General features: G+C 57.7%; 1 protein-coding gene across 2 annotated transcripts in view; it reads left to right on the top strand.

The window, feature by feature from the left end:
- The window catches only part of LRP1 (LDL receptor related protein 1), a 79,293-nt gene that overhangs the window by 27,797 nt on the left and 29,652 nt on the right, over nucleotides 1-21,844 (top strand). The window contains exons 11-35 of one of the 2 annotated variants that reach the window (XM_060307074.2): nucleotides 539-775; nucleotides 2,226-2,406; nucleotides 3,278-3,500; nucleotides 4,634-4,835; nucleotides 5,146-5,271; nucleotides 7,339-7,479; nucleotides 7,571-7,696; nucleotides 8,121-8,237; nucleotides 8,699-8,779; nucleotides 9,389-9,439; nucleotides 10,380-10,547; nucleotides 13,902-14,084; nucleotides 14,498-14,698; nucleotides 15,540-15,785; nucleotides 15,995-16,192; nucleotides 17,499-17,703; nucleotides 17,889-18,053; nucleotides 18,648-18,892; nucleotides 19,103-19,234; nucleotides 19,530-19,757; nucleotides 20,011-20,185; nucleotides 20,271-20,365; nucleotides 20,629-20,778; nucleotides 20,900-21,040; nucleotides 21,324-21,458. In XM_060307074.2, the coding sequence (XP_060163057.1) occupies nucleotides 539-775; nucleotides 2,226-2,406; nucleotides 3,278-3,500; nucleotides 4,634-4,835; nucleotides 5,146-5,271; nucleotides 7,339-7,479; nucleotides 7,571-7,696; nucleotides 8,121-8,237; nucleotides 8,699-8,779; nucleotides 9,389-9,439; nucleotides 10,380-10,547; nucleotides 13,902-14,084; nucleotides 14,498-14,698; nucleotides 15,540-15,785; nucleotides 15,995-16,192; nucleotides 17,499-17,703; nucleotides 17,889-18,053; nucleotides 18,648-18,892; nucleotides 19,103-19,234; nucleotides 19,530-19,757; nucleotides 20,011-20,185; nucleotides 20,271-20,365; nucleotides 20,629-20,778; nucleotides 20,900-21,040; nucleotides 21,324-21,458 (4,152 nt within the window). The remainder of the gene's footprint in view (nucleotides 1-538; nucleotides 776-2,225; nucleotides 2,407-3,277; nucleotides 3,501-4,633; nucleotides 4,836-5,145; nucleotides 5,272-7,338; nucleotides 7,480-7,570; nucleotides 7,697-8,120; nucleotides 8,238-8,698; nucleotides 8,780-9,388; nucleotides 9,440-10,379; nucleotides 10,548-13,901; nucleotides 14,085-14,497; nucleotides 14,699-15,539; nucleotides 15,786-15,994; nucleotides 16,193-17,498; nucleotides 17,704-17,888; nucleotides 18,054-18,647; nucleotides 18,893-19,102; nucleotides 19,235-19,529; nucleotides 19,758-20,010; nucleotides 20,186-20,270; nucleotides 20,366-20,628; nucleotides 20,779-20,899; nucleotides 21,041-21,323; nucleotides 21,459-21,844) is intronic. The other variant, XM_030866565.3, reaches the window with a different exon arrangement.

The following is a 21,844-nucleotide window of genomic DNA, read 5'->3' as shown; positions in this document are numbered from 1 at the left end:
GGCAGGGGGACGGGAGCGGGGCAGCGCGTGAGTGAGGGGAGATGAGGAAGGGTGTTGGATTATATTCTAACTGGAATGAGAAGCTCTGGGTGGCTTAACAGATTTGAGTCACGTTTGTAGAAATGATCACGCTAGCTGCTGGGCGGAGGATGGGCAGCAGGGAAGTGGCAGGACGCTGTTTATGCGGCGTAGGCAAGAAGTGACATGGCTTAGACTAGGATGAACAGAGGAAGTGGTCAAAAGGGACCTGATTCCAACATATTTGGGCCACTAATTCCACTACTCAGCAGAGGGCACTTGCTGAAGACACGCTACTTTCACCCCATTTCTCACCCCTAGAGTGCACAGGAAAAACCCCAGGGCGTTGGTCCCTGGACCTTACATGCTATGTGTCTGTCCATGTGGTTCAGACCCCCTGCCATCCCCACACCCTTCACCCAGTACAGCCAGGGCATTGGCTGGGTGGTGGTCGTGTGTGTGTGTGTGTGTGTGTGTGTGTGTGTGTCTGACTTTGTGCCCCTCCTTGTGCCTGCCTTAGAGCCGGAACACGAGCTATTCCTCGTGTATGGCAAGGGCCGGCCAGGCATCATCCGGGGCATGGATATGGGGGCCAAGGTCCCCGACGAGCACATGATCCCCATCGAGAACCTCATGAACCCCCGGGCCCTGGACTTCCATGCTGAGACCGGCTTCATCTACTTTGCCGACACCACCAGCTACCTCATCGGCCGCCAGAAGATCGATGGCACTGAGCGGGAGACCATCCTGAAGGATGGTAAGGGCCCCAAAGTGGGAGGTGTGTGGATGGGACCCCCAAGGCACGCGCCCACCTGAGGCAGGAAGTGATTGGGGGCCTGGGCACCTCTCTCCTGGTGCCCTTCCAGCGTGGAGAGTCCCCAGCTGACTGGCTAGCTGGGCTGGTTGGCATGGAGATGAGGGGATAGACAGATTGACCCCTGGGTGACCCCCTTCTTGGCTGAGCTGGGAAGAGGCCGGAGGATGGATGGCTAAGGCCGTGTGGGCCGTCCTTGCCAGCCCTTGGGAAACTCAGGGTCTCTCTGCCGTTGGCTCTGAGCCCCGGAGCTTCACGCGGCGCACAGCCGGGGAGAGGCCTGAGGCGCTGAATCGGCGCAGACACACCGGCACACGTGTGTACACACAGGGTCTGTGCAGCCAGACCTCACGGCCGCCAAGAGCTGCATGCTTACATGTCCTGAGAAAATTGTGTTTTGTGAATGGAATCCAGTTTTTCCCTCTGAGCTGCCCCAGCAGGTCCGCAGTGCACTGTCTTCTGAATATCCATCGGCGTGGAGGCTCTGAGCCTCCGAGCCGCTGCACCATGCCTCCCGGGTGTTAGGAGCTCCCAAACCTGCACTCGGGCCCCCAGGACAGGGCTTCCTAACCAGTCAGTCTGGCTGGTGCTGGTTACCACCCTTGGCCTGCTCTCCATCCCCCACCTCGGCTCAGAGAAGCTCAGCCGTCAGCAATCATAAGACTTTGGGGAAATCAAAAGCAACTCCTCATCAGGAAAGGACTGGGGTTCCCTATACCAGGGATGCTATTTAGCTTGAGATGAAGCCTGTGGCTAAGTGAAAAATCACTCCCTAACTTACTCATTTTGCTAGCTCAGGAGTTTTAGGCCTGGGATGTGGCGTCGCACTTGTGCCCAGAGCCACATGCCTATTGCTTCGGCTGTCCACCCCAGCTCAGGCCCTGACGCGCCTTCTCAAGTGAGCCCACGTGTGCCACGTAGGTTTTCTTGCTGCCATGTGCAGCTTTTTTTTTTTTTTTTGCGGTATGCGGGCCTCTCACTGTTGTGGCCTCTCCCGTTGTGGAGCACAGGCTCCGGACGCGCAGGCTCAGCGGCCATGGCTCACGGGCCCAGCCGCTCCGCGGCAGGTGGGATCTTCCCGGACCGGGGCACCAACCCGTGTCCCCTGCATCGGCAGGCGGACTCCCAACCACTGCGCCACCAGGGAAGCCCTGCCATGTGCAGCTTTGAGAGACCCCGACTCAACACAGATGTGGCAGCACAAACAACCTCCCAGGTTCCTTCCTCCAACCTCTCATTCCATCCCATCCCAGCCACCGTCTAGGGCACAGGAGTCTCCCTGCATTCCCCACTAGCCAAGTGCTCCAAGGTGCAGGTATCTTAAGAGCCAGAGGCCGGCAGATTTGAGCCGCCTTTGAGGCTCTCCCTCCTTGCTCCGCCCCGCCCACTGCAGGCATACACAATGTGGAGGGCGTAGCTGTGGACTGGATGGGGGACAATTTGTATTGGACGGATGATGGGCCCAAGAAGACCATCAGTGTGGCCAGGCTGGAGAAGGCTGCTCAGACCCGCAAGACCTTAATCGAGGGCAAAATGACACACCCCAGGGCCATTGTGGTGGATCCGCTCAATGGGTGAGTCCTCCCACCGCCTTGGGAGGGGAGGAGCCAGGGACTGCGTGGGCCTCAGGACTGGGGGATAAGAGAGAGAGTGGACAGGGGAGGGCAGCCGAGCTGGGATGCTTCGGTGAGAATTGGGCTGAAAGGGGAAAAGGTGTCCCCACCTACAGGGCAATGGGAGTGATGCTCTAAACACATACATAGAAATCTGGTCCTGTCACTCCCAGCGGGCCCTCCCCTGGCTCCCCTTGCCCTTATCAGCCCCGGGGTCCTACAGGGTCTGCCTGCAGCTCGTTTGACCTCATCTGCACCTCACATCCTGCATTTGCAAGTTCTGTCCCCACTGCCTGCTGTCTGTTCCTTAAACCAGCACTCCAGCTCTTCCTACCTCAGGGCTTTTGCTCTTGGAGTTCCTCTGCCTGGGACTCCCAAGTATTTGCATATGTGGCTTCTTCTCAGCTTTCACATCTCAGCTCAAATGCCACTTCCTCAGAGAGGCCTTCCCCACCGGCTGCCCGGGCACTCTCCATGCCGTGCCCCTGCTTCGAGTCCCTCCTGACTCCTATTGCTCTGTGTTGTGTGTGACCCTCTCGACTGACTTGTGTCTTGTCTGTGTCCTGGGTGGGACATATCCGTACGAGAGCAGGGGCTTTGGCTGCCTTGGTCTCTGCTGGGTCCTCCAGCGCCAGAACTGTGCCCAGCTCAGTAGGCATTCAACAAATATTTGTTGAGTGGAGGAATGAATGAATGAAATACGTGGGCTGAGGGTGAGCAGGGCAGGAAGACCCCCGTGAGGAGCTCTGGGATGCCCGTCTGGATTGGGATCACAGGGGAGGATGTTGATGGTAGGGATGGCTATGTGGTGCTGACCAGTAGCTGCCCACAGGTGGATGTACTGGACTGACTGGGAGGAGGACCCCAAGGACAGTCGGCGAGGGCGGCTGGAGAGGGCCTGGATGGACGGCTCACACCGAGACATCTTTGTCACCTCCAAGACAGTACTTTGGCCCAATGGGCTGAGCCTGGACATCCCAGCTGGGCGCCTCTACTGGGTGGACGCTTTCTATGATCGCATCGAGACCATCCTGCTCAATGGCACGGACCGGAAGGTGGGCAGGCGTGCGCCTGTGTGTGGGTGTCCGTGTGTGCATTGCTGGACCACATTTCTGTGCGGTGAGGCTGTGTGTCTGAATGTGTGGGCGTCTGTGTGTGTCCGGGCCTGTGTGCTTCACGTGTGTTTACCTGTGAGCCTGCGGGTGTGTCCCTCTGTGTGCTTGTGTGCCTATGTCTTACGTTGTTCGAGGATTCGCTTCTATCAGAGTATCTCTGTGACCATGCACGTGGTCTGTGGGCCTGACCACCTGTGTGAACACCTGAGCATACACATCGTGTGTGCCTCTGCCTGGCTGTGCACATACAGGCAGCACACACTGGCGTGTGCCTGCACCGTGTGCCCCTGTACAGGTGCGAGATGCCTGGAGACGGTGTAGGCGCACGCTCGTTCATTCCGGGGGCTACGTCTTCATTCATGAGCCCCGTGCAAGCTTGGTGTGGACCAAGCTCTTTCATGGTGTGTAAGGCCCTTTATGGTGTGGCCCCTGACCGTCTCTGTGGTCCTCTTTCACCCTCTGCTCCCTGCATCCCGGCACTTGGAACAGCAGCACTAGACAGCTTTCAAGTCCAGCACACGTCAAGGTGCTGCCCTCTTTGCTGCTGCTCATGCAGATTCTTCTGCCTCCACCCAGCTCCTCCTCAGCTGGCACAGCACTCAGGGGCGGGCCACCTCCTCTGGGGTGTCGTCTCCAGACCCCTCTCCGCCGTGGACAGCCTTGTGTGCCTTTCCTGAGACGATAGGCAGCTCCAGCGAAGGGCTCGCGTCTTTTCCATTTCTTAGCGCTGCCTTAACAGAGCCTGGCAGATGTGTGGTGGATGAAGAAACGAATGTATGGATCCTGGATGTCTGCTCGCTACTCTGTGTGTGCGCGTGCGTGCGCGCGTGCGCCTGTGTTGGAGGGACATGAATGAACACGAATCGGCCCGAGAGAGGACTGCGGGCAAAGCCCCCCGTCAGCGCTCTGCTGGCTTCAGGGCCTGGCACTTCATGGCGTGCACCCCTGGGGGCTTCTAGGCTGATGGCCAGGCCATGGACGTATGAGTGTACAGAACACTGACCCCCCCCGGGCCTCCCTGAGGCACCCCCACGTGTCTCCCAGCTCCTTGGTAACCTCTTCTCCATTCCTAGATTGTGTACGAGGGTCCTGAGCTGAACCACGCCTTTGGCCTGTGTCATCACGGCAACTACCTCTTCTGGACCGAGTACCGGAGTGGCAGTGTCTACCGCCTGGAACGGGGCACAGGAGGCACGCCCCCCATCGTGACCCTTCTGCGCAGCGAGCGGCCCCCCATTTTTGAGATCCGCATGTATGATGCCCAGCAGCAGCAAGGTACCCCTGGGCTGGGACTTGGGTCTGGGGTGGGACCTAGACCGGGGGGTGAGGGCACTAACTTTGGAGACTCTCGAGAAGAGAGTCCCCCACCCCGATTTGACCTTCTGTGTTCCCTATCTCCCCCCTGCCCCGTGACTGCACCTCCTCTTCTTCAACCCCTCCGTATTTCCTCTTTCTGTCTCCTCCTTTTAATGCGTCTCCTCCCCCGGCCTCTCATCTCCCCTCTCTGGCCTTTCCTGACCCTGCTGAAACCCATCCCCTGTCCTCCCCGTCCTTCCTCCTCCCACCCGTGACCCCTCCTTCACAGTGGGTACCAACAAATGCCGGGTGAACAATGGCGGCTGCAGCAGCCTGTGCCTGGCCACCCCTGGGAGCCGCCAGTGTGCCTGTGCTGAGGACCAGGTGTTGGACACAGACGGTGTCACTTGTTTGGGTACGAGGGGCCCAGCTGGGGTGGGAGGTGGGGGAGCAGACCCCAGCAGGAGGAGGCCACGGTGTCCCCGTCGGAGATGAAGGAGGCAAAGAGGGCCCTGGGGGCAACAGGAGGTGAGGGATGGGGTGAGAGAAGAAGGCTCTGAGGGCTGGAGGGTGTTTCGGGGTGACCAGGGGGTGGGAGGTTTGGGAAGGCATGAAAATCAGGGAAACCAAGTGAGGAGCAGGACAGCTATGGAAAGAGAAAACCATTAACGTTTTACATTTATTTCCGCATTATTAAAGTTATACGACAATAGTTCAGAATATTGGAAATTAGAGGAGAGAAAAAAAGCCCAATCTCACCAGCAAACACCACTATATTGTTAGCATTGTGGTAAAGGCACACCATCCTTTTTTCCTTAGGTGTGTTTTTACATGGTTGGAATATACTGTATATAAATGTTTTCTGCCCCTTTTGGCTCATATATGTCACAAATTTTCTGTGTTATTATTGCATTATTTTAAATAGCCCCATTTTTTAATAAAAGCGGGTCATGCTCATTGTAAAAATAAATGAACAGTATAGAAAAATACAAAAGAGAAAGTACAAATCATCCCAAATTCCGCCACCCATAGACTGCACCGTTACCATTTCAGTGAACAACCTCCCAATTTCTCTATATATTTACTTTTGCTTAAATGGAATCGTGCTGCACATGCTGTTCTGTTTCCTGCATTTGTCACTTGACGGTGCGTCATGAATACATCAGCAGAATTTCTAATGGCCAAAATATATTTAATTGGGTAAACATCCCATAATTTACTGAACCATTTCTCTACTGTTGGATGTTTAGGTTGTTTCCAGTTTTTTGGTGTAATCACAGCCAGCATTTATTGAACACGGACTATGTACTACGCATGGTTATAAGCAGTCCTCATGCAGTAACTTATTTACTCCTTAAAATATTCCTGTAGGGAAGGTATCTTTATTACCCCAATTTATAGATGAAGAAATTGAGGCCCAAAGTTAGAGCAGGGGTTTGAACCCAGGAACCCTGACCCAGAGTCTGTTTATTAATCACCTGCTCTGCTATTTCTTATAGCTTCATGCCTTCCCATATTCTGGATGATTTCCTTAGGATAGAATCCCAGAAGTGAAAATGGGTCAGTGGGCCATAGTGTACACCTAAGAGTGAGTGACTGAGGCCAGGTGCAGGGCAAGAGGATTGGTGAAGAGGAGCTGGGTGGAGGCAGCTCCTCATAATGCTGAGGGGCCAGCATTATGGAAGAGTCACCTGTGTGCACACTGAAATCACCAAGAATAAAGAGGGAGTGATTATGGAGAAAGTGACCCTGAACCAGGAGCTAAAAACCCTTAAGGATGCTGGGGACTAGCCTGGGGTCCTTTGAAGTAGGGGTTCGTATATAGTCTAAAAACATGAAAGTCAGTACTGATTTTTCAGAGGGGAGAGAGGGAGAATGGTCTGGAAGCACAGGTGAGGAGCAAGGCGGACACATACAGCCTCCAGGTCCAGTGGTCCTTGGGACCCACAGGGCTAGAGGGGGTGAGAGATGGGTCAGAAAGGCATGCACAGAGCAGCGGGGGCCAGGGCCAGGGACTGACATGGGCGTCCTGGGCTTCCTGAGCTTACCCTGTGCAAACACAAAGGACGAAGTGATTTCACCGCTGATAGCCAAAGGCAGGAAAAAGTCCAGGGACCAGAGCAGGGGCCGAGGGTCCTGGAGATGACTTCCAAGGGGCAGTTCATGGAGATGGCAGGGAGGGGCAAGGGGCGGGCTGCTCGGTGGGGACAAAAGGATGGGGGGCTCTAGGCTCTCTTGGAAGCTCCTTTATTTTCAGACCACATTGCGGTACTGGAAGCAGCAGAGCAAACATCACCCTTGTGGCCTGAGAAAGAGTTGCAGTTTCCACCCAGATAATTTCTTCACGAAGAACTATGCACTAGGAAAGATGACTGTGTATATTATTTTAAAATCATAAAACAAGCCAACAGAGGACAGGGGGCTCGGCACCTGTCCATGACCTGGGTCTGACTTTCCCCCTCACGCCTTGTGGTACCCACAGCGAACCCGTCCTACGTGCCCCCACCCCAGTGCCAGCCAGGCGAGTTCGCCTGCTCAAACAGCCGCTGCATCCAGGAACGCTGGAAGTGCGACGGGGACAACGACTGCCTGGACAACAGCGACGAGGCCCCTGCCCTCTGCCGTGAGTCCCTGCTGCACAGCCGGCCCTTGGGCAACAGCTGGAGAGCTGGGGGCCCCTCCCTCCGGCTGACCCCTGACCTCTCCCTCCTCAGATCAGCACACCTGCCCCTCGGACCGGTTCAAGTGCGAGAACAACCGTTGCATCCCCAACCGCTGGCTCTGTGACGGGGACAATGACTGCGGGAACAGCGAAGACGAGTCCAATGCCACTTGCTCAGGTGTGGGAGGGGCGTGACCACACCGGCACCCCTCAGTCACCAGGGCAGGGCAGGCGGGGGAGCCAGGCTTGGGAAGACAGAGGGGCCTCAGGGAGAGACAGGAGCACGGGGCACCCAGGGCAGAGGGGAAGGGAGGACAGGGTTGGCTGGGAGGCCCGTGCTTGCAGGGGACAGAGCACAGCTCTAGGTTGGGGATGACAAGCAAGGCGGATGGATCTTCTCCTTGGAGGACACCAGCGACCCCTCGAGAGACGGGGTGAAGCGTCCGGTGTGAGACCACGTAGGTGATTTTGAATGATGTCTCTAAGAAGAATAGCTTTGAGGTCCTTGGGGAGACTTCCAGAGGGGCAGAGAATAATAGCAAAGCAAGTGAAATTAAAGAGGGGACTCAGCTGTGAGCACTCACGCCCATCCCTGTCCCCAGCTCGCACCTGCCCACCCAACCAGTTCTCCTGTGCCAGTGGCCGCTGCATCCCCATCTCCTGGACGTGCGACCTGGATGACGATTGTGGGGACCGCTCCGATGAGTCAGCCTCGTGTGGTGAGCAAGACAGCAGGAAGGCCAGGCTGGCACGGGGAGGGAGGGCCCACGAGAGCGTGCCCTGGGGCGGGGGTGCTGGAGAGTCCCTGCACCTTAGTACCTGGGTGGCCTTGGGCAAGTTGCTCGACCTCCGTGGGCCCCTGTGAGTTTCATCTGCAGAGTGGGGATAATACTGGCATCCACGTCACAGCACTGATGTAGGGGTTCAGTGAGATCATGCACGGAGAGCACTCGGCGCATGGCCTGCGTTTGGTAATTAATTGCTTAAAAAAAAGGATGCTTAGAGGGGTAGGAGTGAATGGGCAGAGTTCCAGGCCAAGGCACCTCCACTTAGCCTTCACTCCCCCATCTGGCTGGGCTGAGGGCTGCCGGTTATGGGAAGGACCCAGCGCCCACCTGCTTGGTGCTATGATGCTAAATAATCTTGAGGACCCTACTCAGCTACTCTTTCTCCCTGACAGCCTATCCCACCTGCTTCCCCCTGACTCAGTTTACCTGCAACAACGGCAGATGCATCAACATCAACTGGAGATGTGACAATGGTAAGAGCTTGTTTCCCTTCACCTGCCCTGATTCCTAGGAAAGCTAGAAGCCACAGCCAGGACCTGGGTGGCAGGTGAAGGGGTTTTAGAATCAAGCCGGGGCCTTCCTCCAGTTCACAGAAGTCCCCCTGGGTTGTCCAGGAGAAATAAGGACAAGCTAGAAACACTGTGGGGGAACCAAGATGGACCCAGGGGATACCCCGCCCATCACCTGTCAGTGCCATTCCTCCCCGGGCAGGGCCTGAGCTGCCCATCCTCTGGCAGAGGCTGAGGGGCCAGGGAGAGATGAGCAAGGAGAGCCCATGCCCAATGCCATTCTCCCTGCAAACCCCGTCTCCTGGGGTCCCTCCAGGCTCTGGCTCCAGACTCGGGAGCCCACCTGGCAGTCAACCCTGGACCAGGTGATGTCAGCCGTGGGGGCCAGTGGACTGTTGTGTCTGTGCCGTCTTGGGGCTCTGGTCGTGTCTGGTGTGGTGTTGTGACGTGTTGCAGCAGTGGCTCGAGCCCTGGATAATGTGTGTGAGGATGTATTGGGTCAGCCCCATGTTACCCCTCATCTTTGCCGTGTCTCGTGTGCCAATGGTTGCCTTGGCGGTTTCTGTGTTTCAGAGAAGGATTGTGGGGACGGCTCTGATGAAAAGACCTGTCCTGAGCCTGCCGGTCAGTGCATAGAAGCACATGCACCATCTCCCCTAGAGCCCCAGCTGGCCTTGGGCCTCCTCCCAGGAGCCCCATGCAGCTCCCCACCCCAGGGCTCCTAGGATGTGAAGGAAAAGCAAGGAGAGAAAAGAGAGAGGAAGTGACAGAGGGAGAAAGAAAACAGTGAAAGGGAAAGCAGAGAGGGCAGAAGGAGCCTTTCACAGGAGAGATGACAGAGAGGCGGGGACAAGAAGACCAAGACATGGGGGAAGGAGAGCGTCAGAGATGCAGAGGCAGCTGGAGAAGAGGCAGGAACACAACCCAAGGGGGACGGCCAAACCTGTCTTCTCGGGCGTCTTGAAAATGTGAAGGGAAGTCTGGTGCCCCCCCTCTCCACGAGGCCCAGAATGCAGGACGTTGGCTCAGTCACCCTCAGATGCCTTCAGGCGGGGGCCGCCCCCAGCCTTCCCAGCTTCAGGCAGTGCCCCTCATGAGCCGGGAGCCCAGGGCTTGGGGCTGGTGATGCCCACGCTCAGGGCGGGGCCTGATGAACACCTTCCCTCCCCAGCAGAGAGGCCTCACCTATACTCCGCCCACCTTTGTCCCGCCAGAGCCAGAGAAATCCCTGCCTTTCCCCCAAAGCAAGCGGACCCCTGTTCCCACACCCTGCTGAAAGGGGAGAGGAATGAGTCCCAGCCCCAGCCCCAGCCTTCCGAGACTCAGGGAAGGGCCCTTCTGGAGCCCACCCTGCCTCTCTCCCTGCCCCCGTCACGTGGGCCATGGTGCATGGTGCAGTCTATGCAGTTTCTGTGTCTTTTCTGTTTTTTATTTTCTCAGTGGGAGGGATGGGGTGGCTCGAGGGTGGGAACGGGGAGGCGGGAGCGGGGGCCCCATGCTGGGGTCATAGAGAAGGCCACTTGCTGACCCCCTGCTCTCCTCTTCCCTTCTTGCCTCCCCCCAGACAACGACTGTGGGGACAACAGTGACGAGGCCGGCTGCAGCCACTCCTGCTCTAGCACCCAGTTCAAGTGCAACAGCGGGCGCTGCATCCCTGAGCACTGGACCTGCGACGGGGACAACGACTGCGGGGACTACAGCGACGAGACCCACGCCAACTGCACCAACCAGGGTGGGCACCCAGGGACCAGTGGGGTGGGGACCAGACCATTCCACCATCCGTCCACCCTCCCCACTGCGTGTTTCCACCATCGGGGAGCCAGAGATAACCCAGACGTGGCTCTTACCCTTCAGCAGTTTCCAGTCCTGTGGGAGAGGGAGGTTGTCGACAAATCATTGTCACACACTGTTAAGATCTCAGGCTTTGCAGTGGGGTGGCCTTGGGTTTGAGCACCATCTCCGCAGCTTACTATCTGGGTGGCCTCGAGCAAGTTATTTAATCTCCGTGGGCCCCTGTGAGTTTCATCTGCAAGGTGGGGGTGATGATAGCACGGGCATCATCGTGTTGATGTGAGGCTTCAGTGAGATGGCAACGCGGAAGGCACACAGCTCGTTTTTGGTAGCTGGTAGCATGAAAAGGGATGCTCAGAGGGGTAGGGGTGAATGAGCACAGTGGGGACCAAAGGAGAGAAGGGTTGGTTCTGTGGGGTCCCCAGTGCCAAGGCCTCCAGGACCTAGCGTCTGTGGGATCCCCCGTGGAGGCGGGGGTTACTGGAAGGCACAGACCTCCTCAAGGGGTGTTGGTTTCTCATCCCTGGCCGATGGTTACCATGGAAGAATGCAGACCCGAGATTGCCCTGACCTCAAGAGGAGTCAGAAATGCAGATTTATATGTGAAATCTACCCATTTTAAAGCACTGGTATATTCGTTTCCTAGAGCTGCTGTAACAAAGTACCACAAACTAAGTAGCTTAAACAACAGAAATGTATTGTCTCACAGTTCTGGGGGCTAGAAGTCCAAGACCCAAATGTTGGCAGGGTTGGTGCCTTCTAAGGGTTATGGAGGAGAGTCTATTCCAGGCTCCTCTCCTAGCTTCTGGCGTTCGACGGCAATCGGCGTTCCTTGGCTTTTGCGTGCTTCACCCCGATCCCTGCCTCCATCTTTCATGGCGTTCTCGCTGGGTGCGTGTCTGTCTCTGTGTCCAGGTTCCCTCTTTATATGAGGACGCAGTCATATTGGATTAGGGCCCACCCTAATGACCTCATCTTAAGTTGATCGTCCGCAAAGGAAGACCTATTTCCAAATAAGGTCATGTTCACAGGTACTGAGTTAGGACTTCAGCATCTTTTTAGGGAGAGCAAATCCACCCATACAACTGGAAATTGATTTGAAAAGTTTTAAAAACATGGCAGACCAAAATCTCTCTGTAGGCCTCATCTGGCCCCTGGACCACCAGTTTACAACCTCTGCCTTGTAGAATTAAGGTGCGCATAGTGGGGACAGTACTGAAAGCACTGAGTACCCACTGCAGGCCCAGCACTAAGAGGCAGGATGGGGAGGGTCTCCCGAGGCCCAGGAAACAGTCACTGAGCCTCGAGGGCCGTCTCTGAGAAGGGTCGGGTGAGTGGGACGGGTAATAGTGCCTTGGGATTCTGAGAAGAGGACCCCTGGAGCCCCGTGATGTGGTGAGGTGGGAAGAGCTCTCTGCCCCTCACAAGCTGGGCGAACTCGGACAAGTTGCTTCCTCTGAGCCTTGGCTTCCTCCTCTGTGAAGTGAGAGGAGATGTGCGGGGGCCTGGCCCGTGGGAGCAGGGATGTCATGATTGGTAGTTAACCATTGTTAACTATGGTTGTGAGCTGGAATGGTCTGGGACCATTCCGGCGGAGGTGGGATTTAAACTGGGCCCCGAAGAGGGATTAGGCTGTGGGTAAATGGACAAGAGAGAGGGTCTTTTTTTTTTTTTTATTTTTATTGGAGTATAGTTGATTTACAATGTTGTGTTAGTTTCAGGTGTACAGCAAAGTGAATCTGCTATACATATACATAGATCCACTCTTTTTTAGATTCTTTTCCCATATAGGCCATTACAGAGTATTGATTAGAGTTCCCTGTACTATATAGTAGGTTCTTATTAGTCATCTATTTTACATATAGTAGTGTGTAGGTGTCAATCCCAGTCTTCCATTTTATCCTTCCCCCGCTTACCCCCGGTAACTAGAGGAAGGGTCTTTAGATGGAGGGTGGGAGTGGCCTGGAGCACCCAGCAGTAAGACTTCGAAGGTGAAACTGAGTACTGCTGCAGGGGCCAGTGGGGCTGGGTGGGGCCCCTCAGACTAGAGGGGACAGCAGGGAATGAGGCAGTGCCTGGAGGGGGCAGATTACAACAGCAGGTGAAAGCAGGTCAGGCACTGGGGACCTTCGAAGGATCTCAAAGCTGGAAGGTGATAAGATGTAGGAAATGCTTTCAGAAGACAATCCTGGAAGGGCATTAGATTGGAAAGAGGTTCAGGGGCCCTGAGGAAGGAAACTCGGCTCAGAGGTTGCTGCTGAAGTCCAGGCATGAGGTGAGCGCGTCGACCGTGCTCCTGGTGGGGCAGGTAGGGGGAGCGGGAGTAAGGTAAGGCTCGTGCACAGTCACCTGTGCCTCGGGTGCTGCTTCCGCTCCTTCCCCAGACTCCTGAGTCAGATCTCACCGGAGCAGCCAGTGTGATCCTACAGAACATGTCAGATCTCTCCCCGGCCCTGCCCTCAAGCCTGCACTGGCTCCCTGTACACTTTGAATTCCTGCTGAGCCCCGCTCCATGGCCTGCAGGGCTCCCCCAACCTATCTGACCTGCATTCCTGCCACTCATCTCCTCCTTCACTCTACTCCAACTGTGCAGCCTTAAATATGCCCTGGGCATTTTTCCAATATGCCCTGCAGGGTCCTACCTCAGAGACTTTGCACTAGCTGTTCCCTCTTCCTGGAATGCAACTCCAGTTAATCTCACGTCATTCAGGCCTCGGCTCAAACATCTCCTGCTTAAGGGCCTTTCCTGACTGTCTTGTCTCAAGTAGCATCCCATCCTCCCTGACCTTGACCTGGCTTTGTCTGCATAGCCTTGATCACTACCTGCAGTTCCATTCTGGATTTTTGTGTCATGTCTTCACTGTTTCTCTTTCCTGCTAGGACTTCAGCTCCATGAGGGTAAGGACTTTGTCTTGTTCGTGCTGGCACCTGAAACAGTGCCTGGCACACAATAGTTGCTCAATAAGTGTTTGTGAAGTGAATGAATGAAACGGAGGCTAGGCTACGGTGGGGGCATTTGAGCTCTGGCTTATTAGCAAATTGCTTATCCAGTCAAGCTCTCGTGTGTAAAATAGGGAGATTAGACGAGATGATTTCTGAGTCCTGGAAGGTGTAATAGCCCTGACTCTGAGTTAGCGCTTTCGAGGGGTGTCAGCAGGACTCAGAGAACTCTCCGTCCCTGCCTCAGCTCATAGCCCCAGGCTGGGTGTAGCAGGAGGGGGTTGAGAAGGTAGAGATGGAAACAGCTGACCTGGAGCCCTCAACCCCCCCGTGCCCTCCACCTGTCCCCCTGCAGCCACAAGGCCTCCTGGCGGCTGCCACAATGATGAGTTCCAGTGCCGGCTGGATGGTCTGTGCATCCCCCTGCGGTGGCGCTGCGATGGGGACACTGACTGCATGGACTCCAGTGACGAGAAGAGCTGTGAGGGAGTGACCCACGTCTGTGACCCCAATGTCAAGTTTGGCTGCAAAGACTCTGGTAAAAAGGACTGAAGGGAAACAACGTGGACAGGAGGAGACCCTGTTGAGAGCAGAGCAGTGGCAAGGGAGACAGCACTGTACTGTGAGGAGTGGGGTGGGGACACTGTGAGGCAAAAGGCTGCACAGAAAAAGCTTGTGATTGATGCAGGGGGGAAGGTATGCAGGGGCCAGGGCCTGCCCTAAGGGCCCTGGGAACCAAAACCCTCAGCAGTGTTGAGCTTCGCCACCTCCTACAGATTCCTACCTTCTTTGTTGCCCATGTGAATTTGACAGAAAAAGCCTCAAGGTTCCTAGTGGACCCCAAAGCCTTGTAGTCGTGACCCTGTGAGAGAAGCCCACTGGGTCTGGGAAGAAGGGCACAGAGAGCCCTGCTGCCCAGGCCCGGCCCCTCATGCTCTACCCATCCCCCAGCGCGGTGTATCAGCAAAGCATGGGTGTGTGACGGCGACAGCGACTGTGAGGATAACTCGGATGAGGAGAACTGTGAGTCCCTGGCCTGCAGGCCACCCTCACACCCCTGTGCCAACAACACCTCGGTCTGCCTGCCCCCTGACAAGCTGTGTGATGGCAACGACGACTGTGGAGATGGCTCGGATGAGGGAGAGCTCTGCGGTGAGGCCTGGGCCTATGAGAGGCCCCAGCAGAGGAGTGGACAGTGGGGCTGGATAAGGAGTCTGGGCCAGGCCAGGGCAGTGGAACAGGACGAGCTCTGTGGGGAGAGGGCTCAGACTGGAAAAGGGCAGCTGTGGCAGCTGGGCAAGTAGTACCCAGAGCAATGAACAAAAACCCGTGTCGATTCAGGACTCACTTTGCCAAGAGGCTGTGCTAAGCGTCACACTGTTATAGCATTTAGTCCATAAAGGAGCCCTGTGAGGCAGATACGATCCTCACCCCCATCTTACAGATGAGAAAGCTGAGGCTCAGAGAGGTTAAATAACTGGCCCAAGGTCACACCGCTCGTGAAGTGCTGTGGAGACAGTGCAGCGCAGCCCCACCCCGCAGGCGCAGCCCACTCAGCCACGGCTCCTGCTGCAGAGCAGTGCAGAGCGGCCTTATCTCCTCTGAGCCAAGCAGAGTCAGGTTCTCGGAGGAGAAGAGTAGGAGATAAGGACTGGCCCTGAGAACTGCTGACGGGTCATCCTTCAGGGCTGGCAGGTCCCAGGGCGTGTCAGAGGACCCAGACCAGGACACTCCCTACCACAACCCCCCAAAATCACACCTACATCAGGAGAGAGAGAGAGGAAAGGGGACCCTCCCAGAAAGAGGCGAAAGGCTGGGGCCCCCACGGTGGGCTCAAGACGGGGCAGGGAAATAGAGGCCAGAGAGAGATGCAGCCACAGTGGAGGGGTGCTCCTCAGGGGAAGGAGAGGGCTGGTCCTACGTGGTGGGCGCCAGGGTCCTGCCTCCTTCCAGATCCTGACCCTGGTCCTGTCCCTCGCTCCCCACCCCGCAGACCAGTGCTCTCTGAATAACGGTGGCTGCAGCCACAACTGCTCGGTGGCACCTGGCGAAGGCATAGTGTGCTCGTGCCCTCTGGGCATGGAGCTGGGCCCTGACAACCACACGTGCCAGATCCAGAGCTACTGCGCCAAGCACCTCAAGTGCAGCCAGAAGTGCGACCAGAACAAGTTCAGTGTGAAGTGCTCCTGCTACGAGGGCTGGGTGCTGGAGCCGGACGGCGAGAGCTGCCGCAGCCTGGGTGAGACGCGGGTCGGGGTGGCCGGGCAGCTGGGCAGGCCGGGCAGGCCCCTGAGCTGCAGTAGGCTGGACTCGGGCGGCCGAATGCCAGAGGCTGAGGTTTCCATCCAGGCCCGGTGCCAGGGCCTATGGAGAGAGACCCTGCCTGCCCCTGGACAGGGTGGCTCGGAGGCAACGGGCCCCTTGTGACCCTATCACACTCCTCCCCAGACCCTTTCAAGCCGTTTATCATCTTCTCCAACCGCCATGAGATCCGGCGCATCGACCTTCACAAAGGGGACTACAGCGTCCTGGTGCCCGGCCTGCGCAACACCATCGCCCTGGACTTCCACCTCAGCCAGAGCGCCCTCTACTGGACCGACGTGGTGGAGGACAAGATCTACCGCGGGAAGCTGCTGGACAACGGAGGTGACCACCGCCTGCCCAGGACCGACGCAAGGCCCAGTGCACCCAGACCGGGCCCTTGGGCACTCAGAACCATGGGACCAGATGCAGGCTGCCAGGAGCAGAGGCCCTTAGCTCCCCTGTCCCCCACACTCTTGTTAATTGGGTTAGATTTTGCTGTGGGTCTCAGTGCCTGACGCCCCGTAATTATTGTCAGCAGAGCTGCCAGACTGATAATTAACAAAATGATCAGCCTTTCTTTGAAACGGCCAGAATTGCAGGCTTGCAAGAAAAAAGGCATTTAGGGGTGGGGTACCTGAACCCTGCCTGCTGTCCCAAGGCGGCCTGACCCATCACAGATTTCCTGCACTGATAATACACATTCCTGGGACTTCCCTGGCAGTCCAGTGGTTAAGACTCCACGCTTCCACTGCAGGGGGCACAGGTTTGATCCCTGGTCGGGGAACTAAGATCCCGCATGCCCCTCGGCGCGGCCAAAACAAAAAAACAAAAAAACCCACATTCCTGAGCCCCTGCTACACACACCGGGCCCAGGGGAGACAGCAGGGAGCAAACGGGCCAAAATGTCTGCCCTCATGGAGCTTACACACCAGTGGGAACGTCAGATATAAACACAGCAAATGAGTACAACACGGACTGTGACAGAGCGGGTAGCACTGTGGATAAAAAGAAAGGAGGCAAGGTGGGTAGGGAGAATGGGGGTGGCATTTGAATAGGATGGTCAAGGAAGGCCCCCTGAGAAGCTGACGTCTGAGCAAAGACTTAAAAGAAGCACAGTTTACTAGAGGAGTTGGTATTGTTTGTCATAGAGAAACCCTGGAACCATCTCAAATATCCATCAACAAGAGAATGGCTTAGTAGACTGTGAAAATGTCCACACTATGTAATGGTTTCTAAATTAATGACATATATATACATATATATGTACACACATATATGTATATAAAACCATTGAAAAACCTCTAGAAAGTTCTGTCTGCCTCCTATTGGGTCTAGGTCTGTTCCCCAAAGCCCTCACCCTCTGCTCTGACCTCCTACCAGGGATTAGCCCTTCAGAGAGTTGCAGGCAGAAGATAGCTGCCACTTCCCCTTCTCCAGTGTTCTAGAAGCCAGGCTTCTACTTGACCTCCTGGGGCAGGGGGCCCGGGTGAGGAGAGCGGGGGCTCTGGGAACCCCAGTCAAATCTGGAGCACACCAGAGGTGTTTGCGGAGGTGTCAGGGTTGAGGGTGGGCCATCCAGGGTTCCTAGGATATCGTGAATTCACCCCACCCCAGGCGATTCTAACCTCCTGCAACCTCTCTTCTCCAGCCCTGACCAGTTTCGAGGTGGTGATTCAGTACGGCCTAGCCACACCCGAGGGCCTGGCTGTAGACTGGATTGCAGGCAACATCTACTGGGTGGAGAGTAACCTGGACCAGATTGAGGTGGCCAAGCTGGATGGGACCCTGCGGACCACGCTGCTGGCCGGTGACATTGAGCACCCAAGGGCGATTGCACTGGATCCCCGGGATGGGTGAGGACCCCGCCCAGCCCTGTTCTGGCCTCATGACCCCCCTGAAGCCTCGTTCGGCCGGGCCGGGCCAGGCGTAGCTGCCTCCTCAATGCTATTTGCTCCCTCCGGCCTTCACCAAGGATCCTAGCAGAGCCCCTTCCCCGGGCCTCGACCTTGGCCATCCTGACCCCCTCCCCGCTCCCCAGGATCTTGTTTTGGACGGACTGGGATGCCAGCCTGCCCCGCATCGAGGCAGCCTCCATGAGTGGGGCCGGGCGCCGTACCATCCACCGGGAGACGGGCTCTGGGGGCTGGCCCAATGGGCTCACCGTGGACTACCTGGAGAAGCGCATCCTCTGGATCGACGCCAGGTCGGCACCAGCGCCTCGTCCCGGAGGCCTCCATCCTCCCCTCCTCCTCAGGGACAGGGTGGAGCCAAGGGTCCCGGGACCTGGCAGCCATGAGGGTGGTGAGAAGGCCCGGGGGAGCTGGAGCCAGAGCCACACGGCCAAGGGCCCAGGAAGAGGACTGAGTGAGAGGAGAGTCTGGGCTGGGGAAGAGGTGCAGATGGAAGAGGGTAGAGGCAGGGCTGCCCCCTGCACGGGAGTGCCCGCCGAGGGCCGAAGTGCAACGCCATCCTCACTCACACGTCTGTGTGCTCTCCTAGGGGCTCTGTCTGCCCAGGGAGAGGGGAGACTTTTTCTAGGTGGTGTCCCCAAAGGGGGCCCCTTTTTCTAGTCTTCACCACAGCCCTGTGTGCTAACAGCAGCCCTGGGGAGAAGCAAGCTGAAAGACCTGGGTCAGGGGAATTGGGGTCAGAGCTGGGATCCCAGACCTCGAGCCACGTGGTTCCTGCTCCACAGGGTGCCGTGGGCTGGGGCATGGAGGGTGGGAGCCCCAGGCCACGTGCCCCGAGGTCTGAGGTCCCCACCCGGCTCCTCACTCTGCCCCGACCACGCTCTCAGGTCAGACGCCATTTACTCAGCCCGTTACGACGGCTCCGGTCACATGGAGGTGCTTCGGGGACACGAGTTCCTGTCGCACCCGTTTGCAGTGACACTGTACGGTGGCGAGGTGTACTGGACGGACTGGCGGACAAACACGCTGGCCAAGGCCAACAAGTGGACCGGCCACAATGTCACCGTGGTACAGAGGACCAATACCCAGCCCTTCGACCTGCAGGTGTATCACCCCTCCCGGCAGCCCATGGGTAAGGGACCAGAAAGGAGCCAGCAGCCTCTGTAGAAGCTTCCAGGAGAGGAGGGGTCTGTGCTGGGGCGGTGGGGGTGAGCCAGCCTGCTGACAGAGGCGGGTCTGGCAGCAGCGATGCTGGGACAGGAAGGGGAGTGGAGAGGGTGAAGGCCAGGTGAGCAGGGCCGGTAGCGTCACTGGGTGCTCTTGCTTTCCCCTGCCCTCCCAGCTCCCAACCCCTGTGAGGCCAATGGGGGCCGGGGCCCCTGCTCCCACCTGTGCCTCATCAACTACAACCGGACGGTTTCCTGCGCCTGCCCGCACCTCATGAAGCTCCACAGGGACAACACCACCTGCTATGGTAGGAGGCCCCCCCTCCAGAGCTGGGGTAAACCAAGGCTGAAGGGGAAAGGGTCGGGTACCCAAGCTCCAGGTTCTAGTGAAGGTCGGCAGTCTCAGCTGGGAGCATCCTGAACGGAGAGGCTCCAGAGGCAGCTGCTGTAGGAAGAGGCTGGCACTCCGGCAGGAGGGTTATGCCCAACAGGGTCTCCCCGATAGCCAAGGGCCAGCAGCAAACAGAAGGAGCCAGGATAATCCGGGGGGTGGGAAGCGTGGAGGCAGGGGGCCGCCGTCAGTGACCTGCCCCGTGCCCACAGAGTTTAAGAAGTTCCTGCTGTACGCACGTCAGATGGAGATCCGGGGCGTGGACCTCGACGCCCCCTACTACAACTACATCATCTCCTTCACGGTGCCTGATATCGACAACGTCACGGTGCTGGACTATGACGCCCGAGAGCAGCGCGTTTACTGGTCCGACGTGCGGACCCAGGCCATCAAGCGGGCCTTCATCAACGGCACAGGCGTGGAGACGGTTGTCTCTGCAGGTTCTGTCCTGGCCCTGGGACCCCTACTGGGCATGGGTACCCCCCAACCCCGCCCTCGCTCCCAACCCTGGTCCCAGCCCCACTCCCTGGTCCCCTTGGTCCTGATGTTCCTTCTCCAAATTCTTTTCCCTCTCTGGCTCCAGTCCTGGTTTCGTGATCCCTGTTCCCCCAGAAACCAGTCTGGCCCCTCCCCGCGAGCCTCCTGACCTGTGTCCTGAAAACACCCAATCACAACTCCCCACTGTGTCCGCAGACTTGCCAAATGCCCATGGGCTGGCTGTCGACTGGGTGTCCCGAAACCTGTTCTGGACAAGCTACGACACCAACAAGAAGCAGATCAACGTGGCCCGGCTGGACGGCTCCTTCAAGAACGCGGTGGTGCAGGGCTTGGAGCAGCCCCACGGCCTGGTTGTCCACCCGCTGCGTGGGTAGGTCCAGGGCCCAGGGTTGAGGAGCATGGGGTGTGGGGTGGGGGAAAAGATGACTCTGACCCTCCCCTCCTGGCGCCCCCAGGAAGCTCTACTGGACGGACGGTGACAACATCAGCATGGCCAACATGGACGGCAGCAACCGCACCCTGCTCTTCAGTGGCCAGAGGGGCCCAGTGGGTACGAGCTCACCCTGCTGCCCTGCAGCCCTGCCTCCCCTAATTCCTCCACCAGGAGATGCTCTCAGGGTTCTCCCCAGTTGTCGCTCCATCTCCCCAAACTTCTGGCTTAGTACTTGCCCTCACCACCCTCCTCCCAAAACCACACACATACTCTGTACCTCACTCTGTATCCCCAGACATGAGAGGCCCAGCTGGGTCAGGCTCCTGGATTCCGGCCCTGGTGCCGTGCTCTCTGGCAGTGACACCCCCCTCCTCTTCCAGGCCTGGCTATCGACTTCCCTGAAAGCAAACTCTACTGGATCAGCTCCAAGAACCATACCATCAACCGCTGCAACCTGGACGGGAGTGGGCTAGAGGTCATCGACGCCATGCGGAACCAGCTGGGCAAGGCCACCGCCCTGGCCATCATGGGTGAGGGCCACTGGGTGGGAGCAGGGACCAGAGCAGAGCAGGCGGGCCAGACGGGCCAGGAGACAGGGCTGGCCTGGGGGCGGGGCCTTCCCCAGGGTCTCATCCCCTCCTGCCACCACAGGGGACAAGCTGTGGTGGGCAGATCAGGTGTCAGAGAAGATGGGCACGTGCAACAAGGCCGACGGCTCGGGCTCCGTGGTCCTGCGGAACAGCACCACCCTGGTGATGCACATGAAGGTCTACGATGAGAGCATCCAGCTGGGTGAGGCGGGGGCGAGGGGCAGGGGCAGTGGGATGGGGGTCACAGAGGTCGGGGCTGTGGCCAGGAGGGGCTGCGGGAACCCCTGGGCAAGTAAGCAAATGGGAGTGAAAATGGGTTAGGCTCTGCTCACCACCCAAGGGCCAGGGACCCTGCAGGACAGAAGACCTGAGAGCTGGGTTGGGTGGTGACCCCCACAGGGTCCAGGGTAAAGAGGTGTGAGCCTGACGCCGCGGTCCCGAGGAGAGCCACTGACCCTTTCTCTCTGCCTCCCACCTGACCCCAGACCACGAGGGCACCAACCCCTGCAGCGTCAACAACGGCGACTGCTCCCAGCTCTGCCTGCCCACGTCGGAGTCCACCCGCTCCTGCATGTGCACAGCTGGCTACAGCCTCCGGAGTGGCCAGCAGGCCTGCGAGGGTCAGTGCCCCTGCCCCTGCTCCCCGCCTTGACCCTGGTCCCCAACCCACCCCGACCCTTCCTACTCTACAGCCCACCTTCCTCTTCTCACCTTGGGGACAGGACCGAGTTCATCGTGTATTGAGTGTTCTCTGGGTTAGATGCTTAGTCAGCGCCCCCTGTGCTGCCTGCCGTGGAGGAAGCCAGGGGGCAGAAGCCCCTGTCCCTGTGCTCTGCAGCCTTAACCAGGAGGGGCGGCCAGTGTGAAGTGGCTCTGACTTCAGTAGGATTTTGGAGAAACAGACATCGGAGGGGGCGCCAGGGCCACTTCACGCCAGAGGTGTGCTGGCCGCTGGGTTTTATAGGGCACGAAGGATTTGAGTGTGTGGTTTGAAGAAGGGACGATA

The sequence above is a fragment of the Globicephala melas genome, chromosome 10 (genome assembly GCF_963455315.2).
Source record: "Globicephala melas chromosome 10, mGloMel1.2, whole genome shotgun sequence".
NCBI classification, from domain to species: domain Eukaryota; kingdom Metazoa; phylum Chordata; class Mammalia; order Artiodactyla; family Delphinidae; genus Globicephala; species Globicephala melas.
Note: the sequence above shows the minus strand (reverse complement) of the source record. Positions and strands in the feature narration are given on the sequence as shown.